We start from the raw sequence: 17,144 nt of genomic DNA on the forward strand, positions 1-17,144 counted from the left end.
TAGAGAAATGAGAGGGAAAGAAAGAGAGGGTGAGAGAGAGAAAGAGGGGGAGAATGATGAGAGGAGGGAGAGTATGAGAGGGAAAGAGAGGGGGAGAGAGATGAGGAAAAGAGAGGGATAAGAGAGGGGATAGAGAAATGAGAGGGAAAGAAAGATGGGGAGGGAGAGAGATATGAGAGATGGGGGTGAGGAACAGAAAGAGAAAGAGGTGAGGGAGAAAGAGAGAGATAGAAATGGGAGAAAGAAAAAGAGGGGGGGAGATGAGGGGGGGAAGTGAAAGCGACCCTTGAAATCGCAGCGCCTAGTACGGCGTGTGAATCAGCGCGCCTGTGGTACGAACAGGCCGATTCCGTTGGAACGAGGCGAACCAGAAGGAAGCCCGACGGCCGGACCCCCCGCGTTCCACCCACCCCAAACCCCACCCCCCGGCGCCACGCTCCGCCTCGCCTCTTCCTTAATGGTCTAGCGCGTTCCCTCAATGGCTGGCGCGCGGCCTCTCGCGAGGTTCCCGCCCCCAAGCGAGCCCTCTGGCTGGCGCCGGCCTCCATCACCCTCCCTCCCTCCTCCCTCCTCCCTCCTCTCCCCCTCCCCCCTTTCCGGCTCAGCCCCACGTCACCAAGAGACCAGACGGGGGACATCATGGCGGAGCGGAGGAGACACAGGAAGCGGATCCAGGTACCGGGCTGGCTTTATCTCCTCCCCTCTTTTTTTTTCGCAACCGCCTGCGGGATTAGCTTCCCTTCTGTTTCTCTCACAACGCCCACCCCCCACCCAATACCGCCTCCCGGTCGCTATTTACCACCACCACCCACACATACATACACTCCCCACCTCCGCCGGTCCGCATCTCCTGCCGTTTCTGCGGCTCTTCGGGTTTCTCTCACCATCTTCCGTCGCCGCAGGGCCGGCCTTGTCCTTCTGGAAGGGAGATCGCAAATCCCTCCAGGTCCCGCTTTCTCTGGACTGAGCGCTTCCGCCGCCATCCCATAAGCTGCGGTGGTCGCCCCCCCCCTCCACACTCCCCCACGACTTCCATCGTTCGCCGCGAGGCCGTCGGGAACCCTCATTTCCGACCTCCCCCCCACCGATCTCGACGCCCCTTCCCCGGCCCTCATCCCCCGCACGATCGTCTCCCGATGACCGGCCTCCAAGCGGCAACCCTTTCCCTGCTCTGCCTCCCGTCAGTATCCCGTAGCGTAACCCTGCCCCCCCCCCCCGCCCCGACGTTTTTCCTCAGTTCTGGTCCTCACTATCCAAACCTCTTTTTTTCCAAACTGCCCCTTGTCCAGGTAAAACACCCGTTTTGGTCTCTCCCACCTGTAACCCATCAGTTCGCACCTTCCCCTCCTGCTTTTACCTCACACTCCAGCGTCGGCACCTCTTCCCCCCCCCCCCTTTTTTGCGCCTTTTGAGAATAAATCCTCGCCTCCTACTTCATATATCCTATTTCTATGTATATGCATATATATATGTATGTCTATCTGTGTGTATGTATATGTGTGTGTGTGTGTGTGACACAGAGGGTTATTTTTGCTGATGTGAAAAGGAAGGGAGACTAGTATAGATTTTCAACAGAAAAACAATTATGCATACATCTATGTAGATTGTTGTGAATTTGGATTTTTCCCCTTGTAATATTTTGAGTGGTTTTGCGACGTTTCGGCGAAATCACATTCCCCATCATCAAACCACATTTGCTGAAAGGTCACAATGACTCTCAAAATATTCAACGGGGAAAAACCCCAAACTTTCCAACAATCTTCATACATATACCCGTGAAAATCTACAAATATATATTTAGTAAATATATATTTGTTTTTGTAAAAAAATACATGCATACAGTACATACATACATATATGACAGAAAAAACATATAACCCTTCCATGGTACAAAGCTGAAGGAATCAGATACTGTAGCCTAGAGGTTAATTTTCTGCCTTACAAGGCAAAGGCAGCAAGTTCAAATCCCAGTGAGAGGGTATGGCTAGCTGATGAGGGCAGAACAAGGCCAAAATAGACCTCTCATAGTCTCCCTTAATTTCAAATTCAGCAAAAACGTGACATACATACATATATATATATACTTACATAAGTGAAAAGGAAGGGAGCCTAGTATAGATCTATTTCGATCTTTTTATATAGACCTTGATCTATACTAGGGTCCCTTCCTTTTCACTTATCAGCAAAAATACATAACCATGTAAAATTATAGTTGTCAACTATAGATAATTTATCTGCCTTGGAATGGCCCCTGCATGGGGCCAAGAGGCAAAAGGAAAGGAAAGTTGATTCCTTCCATATTGGAATACCAGGGTGATTTCGACAGAAAAATCAACCGTATGTATGTATGTATCTGTAGTTATATTATAACAGCCTGTATTATTATGAGCTGAGATGAGGCTTATATTATAAGCTGAGAGGAGAAGAACCTGTGGTCTAGATGTTAAAGCTACTACCTGTCAGGCAGATTCCCCATGTTTATTTATTTCGGACTCCGGGTGGCGTACAACAAGTAAAAACAGCATAAATAATCTAAAATCCATTAATATCCTTAATGGCCAGATCAAGATGGCATCAATTTTATTATCGATTCAAATCCCAGTAAGAGTATAGCTAGCTGATAAGAGCAATATAGCTTGAAATAGATCTATAATAGTCTCCCCTCCTTTTCAGTATCAGCAAAAATATGTTACATACATATATACACACTCATCTATCTATCTATCTATCTATCTATCTATCTATCTATCTATCTATCTATCTATCTATCTATCTATCTAATTTCCCCAAACCACCTGGAAATTCCCTAGTGGGTGGTCTTCACATTATAGTGATGCAGAGGTGTCTGTCCTAATTATTACTAAGAGATTTTTTGAAAACAAATTTTTTCCCCAGCATAATTCATCTTATTTATTGTCTACATTGTGCATACTTGCCTTCAAATAGCTGATTATTGCCTTAATTCTCCTCATCCTAGCGTGTATGGTTAAATGTACAGTTGTTCATGTATGTACAAGTAGTCCTTCACTTTTGACTGCCATTGCGACCAAAATGTATGTTGCTAACTGAGACATTTGTTAAGTAGGTTTTTCCCCATTTCACCATTTTTTTTTGGCTAGGGTTATTAACTGAATCGTTGCTGTTAAGTTAGTAACCTGGTTGGTAAGTAAATCTGGTTTCCCCATGGACTTTGCTTGTCAGATATGTGATCACAAAAGGGGATCACACAACCCCAGGACCCTTCAACCATCATAAATATGAGTCAGTTGCCAAGCAGTCAAAGTTTGATCACGTGACAATGGGAATGCTGCAGTCGTTGTAAGTATGAAAAATGGTCATAACTCAGTTTTTCCTATGCTGTTGTAACTTTGAATGACCACTAAATGAACTGTAAGTCAAGGACTACCTGTATAATCTTCCTTGCAGCTTAAGAGCTCATCAAAGGACTGTTCTTTCTTCTCACTTTCAATTTATATTGCCAACAGGTAGTCCTCCCCAACTTATAACAGTTCATTTAGTGACCGTTTGGAGCTATAATGACCCTGAAAATGAGCATTTTTCACACGGCCATTGCAGCATCTCCATGATCATGTGATCAAAATTCAGATGCTTGGCAACTGACTCATGTTTATGATGATTGCAATGTCCTAGGGTTACGTGATTACCTTTTGCGATCTTCTGACAAGCAAAGTAATGGGGAAACCAGATTCCCTTAACAAACATATTATTAACTTAATAATTGCAGTGGTTCATTTAACTGTGGCAAGAAATGTTGTTAAATGGGGCAAAATTCACTTCTGTCTCATTTAACAACAGAAATTTTGTGTTTAATTCTGGTCGTAAGTTGAAGACTATCTGTACATTTAAGGCTGAATAGTAGAAAAGTGACCCAAAATTGCCCATGGAGCTTTACACCTGAATGGACAGCCAACTTCTTTTGTTCAATATGAATTCAGTTTGTGAATTTTCCTTACATTTACCTACATCCTCGTATGTAGTGTAATAGAGAACAAGTCTTTGATGTAATGGCAGTGCATAAACAAGTGGTTTTTCCTATGACACTTGCATTATTTTTAGTTTATTGTCATGAGAGGGACAAAGCAGGTGTTTTTCGTATTTCAAGTCCAGTGCTGTTAAACCTATTGTTATATGATGAATGTGTTAATGTGTGCTTTTAAAATAGTGTATATTACATTTGGCATCTTTAAAGTGCTCTTACTTATTTCTAAAATAAACCTCAGTTTAAGAAGAAATTTTAAAGCAGAATGCCCTGTGCTGAAGTGGTAAAATTAGAATAGAAAAATAGTTGGAAGGGACCTTGGAGGTCGTCCCCTTTAACATTCTTCTTAGGCAGGAAACCCTATACCATTTCAGACAAATAGTTGTCCAATCTCTTCTTTAAAATGTCCAGTGTTGAAGAATCCACAAATTAAAAACTTGAGCCCTTTATGTATAAGCAATATACATTGATTAACCTTTGGCAGCAACTAGAAAATTATATCAGAATGGTTAAATTTCATTCATATGCTGTAGCTGTGCAGTATGTATACATAGCTATAATAAATAATAAATGCTTGAGAAAAATAATTGGGTATGATTTCATCTCATAGGATCTTATAAAGTGTAGTTTTCTGTTGAAATGCTGGTCGTGTGAAACATGATTTTTTTTTAGAAAAGCTATTTTCCTAGGTCTGGTGTCCAAAGGTTAAGTCAGCCTACTGCAGTGATGGTGAACCTATGGCATGCATAGGCCATATGGTCTGCGGAGCCATATCTGCCAGCACGCAAGCGGTTTCCTTAGCTCAGCTCCAGCATGCATGTATGCGCCAGCCAGGTGATTTTCAGCTCGCACGGAGGCTCTCGGAGGATATGTTCAGCCTCTGGATGGCATCCGGATAGCGGGGAGGGCATTTTTACTCTCCCCAGGCTCCAAGAAAGTCTCTGGAACCTGGGGGTGGTGAAAACCCAGCCTACAAGGCCCAATGGAAGTCGGAAAATGGGCTGTTTCTGCCTCTGGAGGATCTCTGTGACACGGGGCAGAGGAGGGCATTTTCATCCTCCCCAGGTGTCAGGGAAGCTTCTGGAGCCTGAGGAGAGTGAAAAATGGTCCTACCTGGTCCACCGCAAATTGGGAAATGGGGCAGTGGAGTCGTGCACACATGCACAAGAGGGTGGCAGAGGGGGGATTGTGCATGTATGGGCAGGGTGATGGGGCCATTGAATTATATGTGTGGGTATTTGCATGCGCGCTTTAGGCGCCCAAGAAAAAAGTGGTTCGTTATCACTGACTAGTGGGTCGGTTGCTGTTTTACTCAGTTGTTTGTCTTTGCTTTTGGTTATTAATTGGTTTGCGTGGTCTTTAAATTTTGTTAGTCTCCATAAGTTTCATTTGTGAGATGAGAAAAATAAATAAAGTAAGTAAAGCCTCATTTCCTAAGTTACAAACATCATTTCAGATATTCTAGAGACCAAGAGCTGTAGAATCTCCCTGAGAATGAAGACAACACAAGCAGAAATTCTTAAAATGTCATTGTAAGAAAATGCATTATCTTCTAAATATTAATATACTGTATAAAAATAATGCTAATTAATATGTTCAAAACATAGTTCTTCATTCAGTCATTTACAGTCTTCAAGTAATAGTAGAAATTCCTAATTTGCAAAGAAAGAACATATAATATTTTGTCTACATATAAAGATGCAAAATACCTAAACATTTTGGAATAAAGGAAAGGGTTTGTTTCCATATTCATGTTTAAATTTTAATTTAATTTCCAAGTACAGACCAGTTTCTTTCACATCTTAATGTTAAATTGTTTTACAATGCATTTTTTTCATCCGTTGTTTCTTGAATTTATTTTCTGCTTTCACCCAATCCCCAGCCATCACATTACTGTCCCTACGGAGTAGAATCTTGTTTTGTCATCATTATGACACACTTCATGTGGACCAAATTTCTTCTGCAATTCATATCATATGTATAGGAATGTCGTTATTCAATGTCAATATGTTTGTGCAATTGTGGTATATTGATGAGAATGACAAATCCAGAGGACACCCTGGATATTCCTACGGTAAATACCTTTCTCTAATTACAGCAGTCCATTAAAATGAGCTTCACAGTATACAGAATATAGTTTCTTATCATGCCACTCCATTAAAATAGGATTACTCTTACTTTGGAATTAATGTCAACACAAAGGGCTATTTTATTATTATTATATATTATTATTTATTAGATTTGTATGCCGCCCCTCTCCTTAAACATACATGGAAAAAATATTAGCATAATTTATTTATTTATTTATACAATTTTTATGCCGCCCTTCTACTTAGACTCACTATAAGGTTAAAGATATACTATAACTCCAGTTTCTTTATGAATTTTCAAAAATCTTAAAAGTTTTTGCAGTTTTGTAATTTTAAGAAACACTACATTCTATTTTATGTAATATCCTATTTGTGTTAATCAGTTGTCTAAGAGGAAGCTGATCATCTCACAATTTAATTTATTGTATTTCTATGCCACCCAACTCCCGAAAGACTCTGGGCGGCTTACAACAGGATATAGAAAATACATTTTAAAACCTCATAAAAGATTTAAAAACAGTTTAAAAATCACATATATACATATCATCCAGGCCAGACATCACAATTGTGAGATCAACGACCCCAAGCCTGCTAGAAAAGCCAGGTCTTGCATGCTTTCCGGAAGGCCAATAGAATGGGGTCAGTCTAGATCTCAATGGGTAGTTGGTTCCAGAGAGCTGGGGCAACCACAGGCAAGGCCCTTCCCCATGGGCCTGCCAGCCAACACTGTTTAGCTGACGGGACCTGTTACAAAACCAATGACCCTCTGAAGCCGTTCCTGCAGACGACGGAGCCTTTCAGGTTGGAGACTTGATTGAAGAGCTCGTTCTCCCCGAAGGAGAAGACTGGCACCACACTGCTCATGATGGGAAAATTAGGATGAAATTGTAAACCAGACTTTCTCTCTTCAGCTGTTCCTCAGTGCCGGAAACTTGATGCAAGCAAGCTGTTGCCTCTTGTAGAGTCCGCCTGCCCAGGGAGCTCCTTCTCCCATGTCCGCCTTCCACATCCCTTCTTCAGTGCTTTCACAATTGAAAGTCTTGATGTTTAAAGTATCCACTGGTACTTTAGGTAGATGTTGCCTTAAAAAAAAAGACTAGGTTACTTTATGTATTTATCCATGCAAGAAAGCAATAGCACAATCTGTTCTCAGAGATATTTTTGCTTCTAATACTTTGTGTAATAAAGTTCCCGAAGAAGCCATTATTGACTCAACTATCCTTTAAATCATACATTCTGTTCTTTTCAAGAATTTTAAAAAATTCATGAAGTCCAGATTAAATCAGATAAACGCAATATATGCACTTGGCTTATTTATAACATATTTCTGTTTAAGTGTCTAAGTTGTTAAGAGTAAACAATTCAGAGAAAATGTCATTTTATTTTTATTCTTGTACAATATAATCTTGAAGCTTGGATTTATGGATATAGAATTTGTTTCTTTGTCAAATTTAGAACCCACCATCTCTCTCACAGTAACTCTAGGCAGTACTGTATACAAAAAATGAAAGCATAAACACTGAATATAAAAATTTAAAATAGAGGCTATGATAGTTAAAATTAAATATTAAAACTAAATTAAAATGTTAATTTTAATTAATTAAAAACACTAATTAAGTTAGTGTTTTTGCTGTAAGATTTCAATTTATTCTTTTTATTTGTGCTAATCTAGAAGTAATCTATGACAGGATGAACTACTGAAACAACATTTTTTAAAAAATACGATAAGTGAGGAAATATGGACAAAACTACTTGAGAAGGAAAGAAATAATACTATTTGAATTATCAAGCCTAATATATTTAATGAGGAAGAAAATTAGCCCAGCATCTGCAAAGTACTGTGTAACTCGCAGGAGTGACTATACTATCTATGAGAAAACCTATGCAATAATTATTTCAAAGAAGTGATAAATACTTTACACCTGAAATCAAAGTATTGACAATAAAGGCAAAACATTGAAATGCACAAGAAACAAAAATCTGGGAAAGTCTGCAAAACTTCCAAATTTTATATAGAAATAGATATTTGAACTCCTACCCTCAAAGATGCTGTAGAGCACTGCACACCAAAACAACAAGACACAAGAATAGTTTTCCCCCAAACGTCATCACTCTACTAAACAAATAATTCCCTCAACACTGTCAAACTATTCACTAAGGCTCCATTACTATTACTATTAGTCTACTCATCGTTCCTATCCCCCATGTCTTTCTACTTAGGACTATATGACTGTAACATTGTTGCTGGAATCCTCATGATTCATATTGATATTGATTGTTTCCTAATATGATTTGGTTGCTTATTTGTACCTTATGACTATTATTAAATGTTGTACCTTATGATTCTTGATGAATGTTACGTTGTCTTTTTCTTTATGTACACTGAGAGCATATGCACCAAAGACAAATTCCTTGTATGTCCAATCACAGCCAATAAAGAATTTTATCTGTAGGATTTGTCAAATATTATTAGCATCTCGAAGTGGAAAATAATATATTGTTACTTTAATTTGAATACTCAGAATACTTTCACAGATTTATACTGTATAGAGAAACATTTGAAAACCAGATCCAGTTTGTTGCACATTTTCAGTTAATTGTTCCTCCTTATCAGAAGCAGTCCTGCTCTGTTTACCCACACCAAATTCTAAGAAGCACAGTTTGCTTTCTTCTAAGCAAACATATAATCATTGCACCTCTGTTTAGTTTTGCCTAGCTGAATGTGCGTTCCGTCCAGAATTCACCATTAGATTTTTAAATGTTCATTTACACACAAAAATAGTTTGTGCCGAAAAATTTCATTACACCTTACAGATAGAATATAGGAAAATATTCTGGATGTGAGTATTCTGTACTCTTCTCTACAAATACCAGTTCAGATACAGTGATTTTCAACCTTTTTTGAGCCGCGGCCCATTTTTTACATTTACAAAAGCATGGGGCACATTGGGGGGGGGGTTTAGCTAAAAAAATACTGGACAAATAAATTCTCTTCCTCCCTTTTGCTCTATTTCTCTCTCCCTCTTTCTCTCTCTTCCTCTTTTTTCCTCTCTCTCCATACCTCTTTCTTTCTCTCTTCCTTCTTTCCTCTTTTTTGCTCTCTCTCTCTCTCCCTCCCTCCCTCTATGTCTCTCTCTCTCCCACCTTCCCTACCTCTTTCTCTTGCTTTCTTTCTCTCTCTCTCTCTCTTTCTCTCTCTTCCTTTCTCTCTCTTGCTTGCTTTCTCTCTTGTTTTCTTTCTCTCGCTTGCTTTCTCTTTCTCTCTTTCTTTCTTTCTTTCTTTCTCTCTCTCTCTCTTGTTTTCTTTCTCTGAGCTTCGCGGCACACCTGACCATGTCTCGCGGCACACTAGTGTGCCACGGCACACTGGTTGAAAAACAGTGACATAAAGAATACATGGCAGGAAATGAGGAGTCCATATTTGATTTGAAAACCTTTCCAGGATTTTTTAAAAACAAATAATCTATCTTAATACTAAAAACAAGAATTTCAAAGATCATCCCTATGAATCTTTATATTTAAACCTATAACAATGTATTATGCTTTTTAAATATTTTATGCCTATATTATATGTGGTATGCATTTATACCATATACTAGTGTATGTTTGAGGGAAGCGTTGAGAAAAGATCTACTTTTCAGAAACAGTGGTTTTCTGATAGAATTGGTATATATTTCATATCAAGCCCCATTGATGTAGACTCTATATGAGAGGAGGCATCTTTTAATAGGAAAGTGAACACAAGAACAAGGGGACACAATCTGAAGTTAGTTGGGGGAAAGATCAAAAGCAACATGAGAAAATATTATTTTACTGAAAGCGTAGTAGATCCTTGGAACAAACTTCCAGCAGACGTGGTAGATAAATCCACAGTAACTGAATTTAAACATGCCTGGGATAAACATATATCCATCCTAAGATAAAATACAGGAAATAGTATAAGGGCAGACTAGATGGACCATGAGGTCTTTTTCTGCCGTCAGACTTCTGTGTTTCTATGTTTCTATCTATGCAAGCAGGAACTTTAAAATCACTGCAGAGCCAGCACAGAGCTAAATATTTGCAGTTCTTCGTGTTAATACCTTTTGCATATAAGGAGTTACTGGGGCTAGTATGCAAGAGAATTATGAACTATTGCACACTGGGATGCTGGAAAATTGTTTCTATTGCTCCATTTTTAGCTTGTGCTTGCAGTAGTTATATTGATTGTGAATCTGAGATATAGCCTTTCTTTTAATATATAAAAATATGTGGAATTCGAAAACCCACTGCACTTTTTTATTATTGAGTAAACATGTTTATATACTCTTTCTAGTAATTCTAAACAATTTAATAATCTGCTATTTTGAATTCTGAATTATTTTCAGGTAATCTCTCAAAGAATCCTGCTTTGATTTTGCCCACTTTTGACTATCTTGACTTAATCTCCTTATTAGTATACGTATGGTATAATAATAAATCATGTATTTTAAATTATATATTACTCAGTAAATCTATGAAAGATAATCTTTCATATTGCTTTTTCTGAAAAATGAACAGGTAAGAACAAGAATATCATCTGGCAGTGGGAAGCAACTTCATAAAGCAGCATGTTTCTGTCATTTCAGTATATTTGGGTGGCAACCTTTAGTCCAGTTATCTGAGGTGGCATACTCTAGTCCAATCCTCCTCCAACTGTAGGTTGCAATTCTCAAAGATTGCACATTTTAGATTGGGCGCAAAAACTGGAGTGCCAATAAAAGTGAACATTTGTAGCTCAGGATTGAAATGAGGGGTCGTTGGTGCTCTCTAAGCTTGCTTCTTTACTTGCAGATGTTTCTTTTTTTAAAAAAAATTTAAATTGAATTTTAAAAATCAAAACAACAACACAAAGTAACGAAGACATTGAACTTTAATTAAATTTACACAGGCATAATAAAGACAAACAAAATGAAAAACAGAAAGAAAAAAACATTAATAAAACATACATTTGGGATATTTACGTCCCCTTCTCATTCAGAATTTCGATCGGAGATATATACATTTTTACCTTGCCTTTGTTAGAGTGTTGCTTTGCATATTTACATACTTTTCTATAAGTTTGTATAATGATCTCTTAGGCTGTCTTTCTATATGTAGTTTCTTTTCTTTTATCCTTCCTTTCTTTTAAGCAATTACTGTATAGAAGTTCTGCCATATTGGATTAGTATTGGATTATGTGATACTGTTTTACTGCTGTTGTTAGCCGCCTCGAGTCTGTGGAGAGGGGCGGCATACAAATCAAATCAAATAAATAAATAAATAAATAAATAAATAAATATTTTTAAATAGCCTGAATCCTCCTTCCTTCCCTTCTAGTTTTCTTGACAGCATATCCATCTCTTGCAGATGTTTCATTACCGTTTATTTATTTATTTATCGGATTTGTATGCTGCCCGTCTCCGTGGATGTTACCTAGTTACCTAGTCCTACATGGTAATTCTCCAGGATTTTCTACCTGGACAAACTTGATAATCAGCTTGTCCTGATAGAGTAGAAAGGAAAGAACAGAACTTAGTCTGCCAAAGCACTTGCTGGGGTCGTGGCTATGCAAGCAGTACCTCTCCACTTGGAACAATTAGAAGATCCAGACCCTGACAACCACTATGCAACTTGAGATCTCAAAGCTGTATCCTCCAAGTTGAATTGGGCTGAAAGAGACTGACTGGTCCATAGTCACCCAGCTGGTTTCATGGCTAGGTCAGGATTAGAACACATGCTTTGTTAATGGAAACACTTGCATTCCTGTGTATGTTGATTATGGATATTTTTAATATGCCCATCTTGATTCTGACATTGAGCACATTCAAGTACTTGTAGACATAAGAACTAAGTGTCAGTTAAGTCTTCAAACCTTCCAAATGTTTTCACTAGATCACTCCTTTTGTAATCCTTTCCTATTACACCATTCCCAAACAATCCCCTAACCAAAAAAAGGATGTTAACATACTGGGGTGAATTTGTAAGAATGTTGAACTATGATAACACTCCTTCCTATTTTACATAACCGTATTTCCTTATTCCTGCTGGCCTGCTCAGGGAAAGGTATAGTTTGCTAGTCAGCTAGTAGTCTCATTACCTGTTCTGCAACTGTAAGGCCTTCTTTGTTAGGTGTAATTGCATTTACACCAGACGTCTTCGTTTCCCCCCACTGCACAAAGGCTCCATGTGGGAAGTTGTAGGTGGAACTCCTGAAGGTACACCTCTGTACAAGCCACGGCTTCCTCCTGATCTGTGGCATAATGAGCTGGTTAGTAATTTTTTTGTGGAGAGGTGTTGGGTGATAGAAGCTGGCATGTCATATGAACTAGTAGGTGGACTCTCATGCAGATTTTTATTCTTTAGTGTTTCCAGACCGTGTAAATGTGTAGTTAGAACTCTTGAGTGAAGCATTGCTCACTTGCAGATCCAATGTCCAATATCTTATCTCCTCCACCAGCTGTTACTAGTGTTGTGAAAAGTGTATTTAAAGCAGTGGAGGAAGTTTATTTTTGAGTTGCTTATAAAGGGTTGTTTGTTTGTTTGTTAGAATTGAGTCAGTCTTAATTGTACATGGTATTATACTTTAAAAAATACCTAATAATATTCATTGAGATAACTGTATTTTAAGTCTGAGGCCTATATAATGGAAAATTATTGCATATGAAACAGGTCCATCAGTCAAGATATGGGAAAGTAAAAATGATTAAATTGTATACATTCTTTTTTTTCTTAATGTTTCACTACATTTTGCTCCATCCCTCTGTTGTCTTGCTGTTGTAAAAATTTAGATTACAATATATTTGAGGAAAGGCTTATTGTTTTTAATTTTTTAAGTAAGTGCATATATATGTGTGTGTGTATATGTTTCAGTAGAAGTAACTGATGAAGTGTTTGTAAGCAAAAATGTGCTTTTTGAGATAGTTCAGTAATCTTCAGGGATATTTTTATATGGAACAAATTTAACAGCTTTATGGTAACAATATTTAGTTTATAAATATTTATAAAATAATTATGGGTGGCATTTGATTGACATGTCTCTGCTTTCTCAATCAATTTTGGCCACTAGCAATGGCAATAGCACAGACTACCATGCTTTAGGGCCCTCTCTAAGCAGTTTACATAGTCAGCATACTGACCCCCAATAACCTGGGTCTTCATTTTATTCACCTCGGAAGGATGAGAGGCTGAGTCAACCTTGAGCCTGGTGGGATTTGAACTGCCAAATTGCTAGCAACCGACAATCAGCAGAAGTAGCCTGCAAAACTGCACTCCAATCCCTGCACCACCTTGGCTCATTATTTATGGACAATTATATTTCACAGACATATGGAGACTCATGAATATTAGCAAGAAGTCTCATAAATTCTAAATTTAAATGAAGATGTTCTATTGAAACATATTTCCCTTTTTTAAAAAAAATAGGAAGTGGGTGAACCATTCAAAGAAGAGAAGGCTGTTGCTAAATACCTGCGCTTCAACTGTCCCACGAAATCTACCAACATGATGGGACACAGAGTTGATTATTTCATTGGTAAGTTGATTATTGTGTGTATCTAAATAATGAAGCTATCTCGTTGTCAGGAATTGTACGATTTAAGGGATTTTGCAATTGAATCTTAGAAGCATCTGTATGAGGGAATAATCCCCAGTAAACATAGTGAAAATTATTAAAAATATGCAGGATGTTTCAAAACCTCTTGGCATTATGACCTTAAAATAATGTATGGACTGTGCATAAAAGCATTATAATTTGATAGGCATTTTCTTCCATTCTACTTTCCGAAATCACTTGGTGTAATTCTAATGTAAAACTTTCATCTGTATATACCAGTGATGGCAAACCTTTTTTGGTTAGGGTTAGGGGGCCCACACTCATTCCCTCTCCCTCCCTCCACGCATGCACACACCCCGGTGCTGCCCCTGCACATGCACACAACCCCCTCCGGCCCCCACACATGTAATGGTGAAAAAAAAAGGCAAACTGGAAGTTTGGAAAAAGAGACTTCCGGTTTGCAGATTGTGCTGTTTCATGCACTCCGGAGGCTTCAGGAAAGCCTCTCTGAAGCCTCCAGAGGGCGAAACAGTCTTATTTATTTATTTATTTATTCATTCATTCATTCATTCATTCATTCATTCATTCAATTTTTATGCTGCCCTTCTGCGGATGCCGCAAAGTCCCTGTGGGGAACAGGGTCTTCAGAGGAACTAAGGGCAACCCAGACGCGTGGGGTCACTCACGAAACCGAATCCTAGAAAGAAAACCTGGACACATTTCTCTCCGGGTGAAATGACACGGTATAGAGCTGTGCATGCCCTTTTATTGGAGGGAATATGCAAATTGGGTAAGGTTATACGTATAGGTCAAGTGGTATACAAACATCCAATAACATAACTCTGAGATATGACACAACTTCCGAGCCTTTCCTATCAACATATGGCACGTAACTAGCTTCTATTGAACAAATGTCTCTTTATGGCCAATTTCATGGGACCTTTGTTGTGAATATAGTTATCTTCTTGTTTACCACAAAGCAAGGTCTTTTATTGCTGCTTTCATCCGGTGTGCCCCAGGAAATTTAAACATGCATCCTTTTATCACAGTTCTCATCCTGCTGGCACATTCTTGTTATTCGAGGAGAGCTGCCTTGAACTGCTTTATGGCCGGTCACTTCCAAGCAGATTTCACCAGAAATGCAGACTCACTTTGTGACCTACGTGCAGTCCTGTTATAAGACATTTATGTTAGAAGTCCAGATATTGAATCCTATCCTAACATGATATGGCAGCCACACCCTTCTCCTTAGACTCAGGGCGGATATTAGCAATAGCACTTGTTAACAGAGTCAGCCTATTGCCCCCACAATCCGGGTCCTCATTTTACCCACTTCGGAAGGATGGAAGGCTGAGTCAACCTTGAGCCGGTGATGAGATTTGAACCGCTGACCTACAGATCTACAGTCAGCTTCAGTGGCCTGCAGTACAGCACTCTACCTGCTGCGCCACCCCGGCTCTTTTTCTTCAGCAAGACTGAAAATTAGCTGGCCAGCACACGCATGCACGCTAGAGCTGACATAGGGCAACACCTTGCATGCCTTTCCAAATGGCTCCACATTCCACCTGTGGCATCCGTGCCTTAGGTTCTCCATCACTGGTATATACGATTGATTGATTGGATTTGTATGCCGCCCCTCTCCGAGGACTCGGGACAGCTCACAACATTTCAAAAACAATATAAAAATATATCTAAAAATCCAATTAATATAAGTACAAAACTTTAAAAACTCTAATAAAATTTAAAACCATTCATTGCCATTCACGCAACAAAATATATTACATTTGTCGGCTAGGGGGCTAGGATCTAATGGCCCTACGTCTGGCAGCATAAATAGGTCTTTAAGCTTTTACGGAAGGGGCAGTGAGAATCTCTGGGGGAAGCTGATTCCAGAGGGCCGGGGCCCCCACAGAGAAGGCTCTTCCCCTAAGTCCCGCCAAACAACATTGTCTAGTCGACGGGACCTGGAGAAGGCTGGCTGTGGGATGTAACTGGTCGCTGGGACTCATGCGGCAGAAGGCGCCGCCACGACCGACAGAAGACACGTGGGCCACCAAACAGCTGAGAGGCCCGGCGACAGCGAAATCGGCAGCAGCGAAATCAGTGGTGGCATCTGAGGAGCAGCTCCCGATGCTGACCAGCCCAAACCGTCGGTCTCCTTTGCTGCTGCAGGCGGGTAGCCGCCCATCCGCCCAGTTTTTTACACATGCACACACAATATATTTATTATATATTTGTGTTTTTAAATGTCATCTGGATCTACTTTTACTTCTATTTTTTTTTTACTGAGAGAAGGTAAATAGCAGCCTTGTTCTGTTTAAATACCCATTTTTAAAAAAAAAAAAAATCCAAAATCTCAGTCAACAAAAGATTCTTAGGACAGAATCAGCCATATAATTTGATGCTAACGCTATAGGCAATTGCAGCAAATTTCAGCTTTGCCATACCACATTAAAAGCTTGATAATGGAACTATGTTAAATGGTTTGGATTTTGAACATAACAGCCTCTATCCATAGAGCATCTCTGTTTTTGTGTAATTCCTAAAAGGTGTTAAATATTTTAATCAATGGCTTGTCAAAATTTGTATTTGACAAATAAAAAAACTTTGTTCCATTTAATAGACATTCTGCTTTAAACAGACAACCTTTCCTTCCTTGTTTTTGTAAAAAATATTTCATTTAATACCCCCTTTTAATTTACGTGGATGATTCTTTTCTGATATTGTGGAGCAGGGGGAAAAACCTTGACATAGGCCAGTCATGATTTTACATATTTTTGATATCTCTAATTCTAATTGATATCTCTCATTCTAATGTACGTATTTTTGATATCTCTAATTCAACACCAAGTATGACAAATACGAATTATTCTCCATAGTGTCAGTAGCGCAAGATAGCAGTTTCTAAGCAAAAGCCCCTCAGTGCTGGCCCAATTCATGCCCTGGGATGAAAAAACATTGAAGGGCTACCACATTTTTATACTCAGCGCTCTTTTGAAAGTTTTGTGTCTTTCTCTCTCAATTAGCTTCCAAAGCTGTGGATTGCCTTTTGGATTCCAAGTGGGCAAAAGCCAAAAAAGGAGAAGAAGCTCTGTTTACAACTCGAGAGTCAGTAGTGGATTATTGTAACAGGTAAGGATCCTGATATTTGAAAGTTATTGCAAATGTTGTGAATATGTCCGGAACCGCCTGCTACCGCACGAATCCTAGCGACCGATAAGGTCCCACAGCAGGGGTCCCCAAACTTTTTACACAGGGGGCCAGTTCACTGTCCCTCGGACTGTTGGAGGGCCGGACTATAAAAAAAAACTATGAACAAATCCCTACGCACACTGCACACACCTTGTTTTAAAGTAAAAAATAAAATGGGAACGTACTATTTAGAGGGGGGAGAAGGTCTGAAATTCATATATGTTTATGTTTTGCTTTTAATTTTCTTTTGTCGACATCTGATTGGCTATACAAGGTTTTCTTGGTTTATGAAAAATGTATACAGAAAGAA

At 39.1% G+C, this 17,144-nt stretch overlaps 1 protein-coding gene and 1 long non-coding RNA gene across 3 annotated transcripts in view; one reads left to right on the top strand and one right to left on the bottom strand.

Annotated features, from left to right (window-relative positions):
- Window positions 1-569: 569 nt before the first annotated feature.
- The window catches only part of SEC62 (SEC62 homolog, preprotein translocation factor), a 33,740-nt gene continuing 17,165 nt past the window's right edge, over window positions 570-17,144 (top strand). Inside the window, exons 1-3 of one of the 2 annotated variants that reach the window (XM_070753606.1) lie at window positions 570-675; window positions 13,513-13,621; window positions 16,669-16,774. In XM_070753606.1, the coding sequence (XP_070609707.1) occupies window positions 640-675; window positions 13,513-13,621; window positions 16,669-16,774 (251 nt within the window). In that variant the 5' untranslated portion in view covers window positions 570-639. Of the gene's footprint in view, window positions 676-12,259; window positions 12,359-13,512; window positions 13,622-16,668; window positions 16,775-17,144 lie in introns of those variants that run through there. The other variant, XM_070753607.1, reaches the window with a different exon arrangement.
- Window positions 6,279-12,452, bottom strand: LOC139168152 (uncharacterized). The gene is made up of 3 exons (XR_011559242.1): window positions 12,188-12,452; window positions 8,427-8,537; window positions 6,279-7,172 (listed from the first exon to the last, which is right to left on the bottom strand). It is a non-coding gene; the product is annotated as an uncharacterized lncRNA (long non-coding RNA).

Source organism: Erythrolamprus reginae, chromosome 5 (assembly GCF_031021105.1).
Source record: "Erythrolamprus reginae isolate rEryReg1 chromosome 5, rEryReg1.hap1, whole genome shotgun sequence".
Lineage (NCBI taxonomy): Eukaryota > Metazoa > Chordata > Lepidosauria > Squamata > Dipsadidae > Erythrolamprus > Erythrolamprus reginae.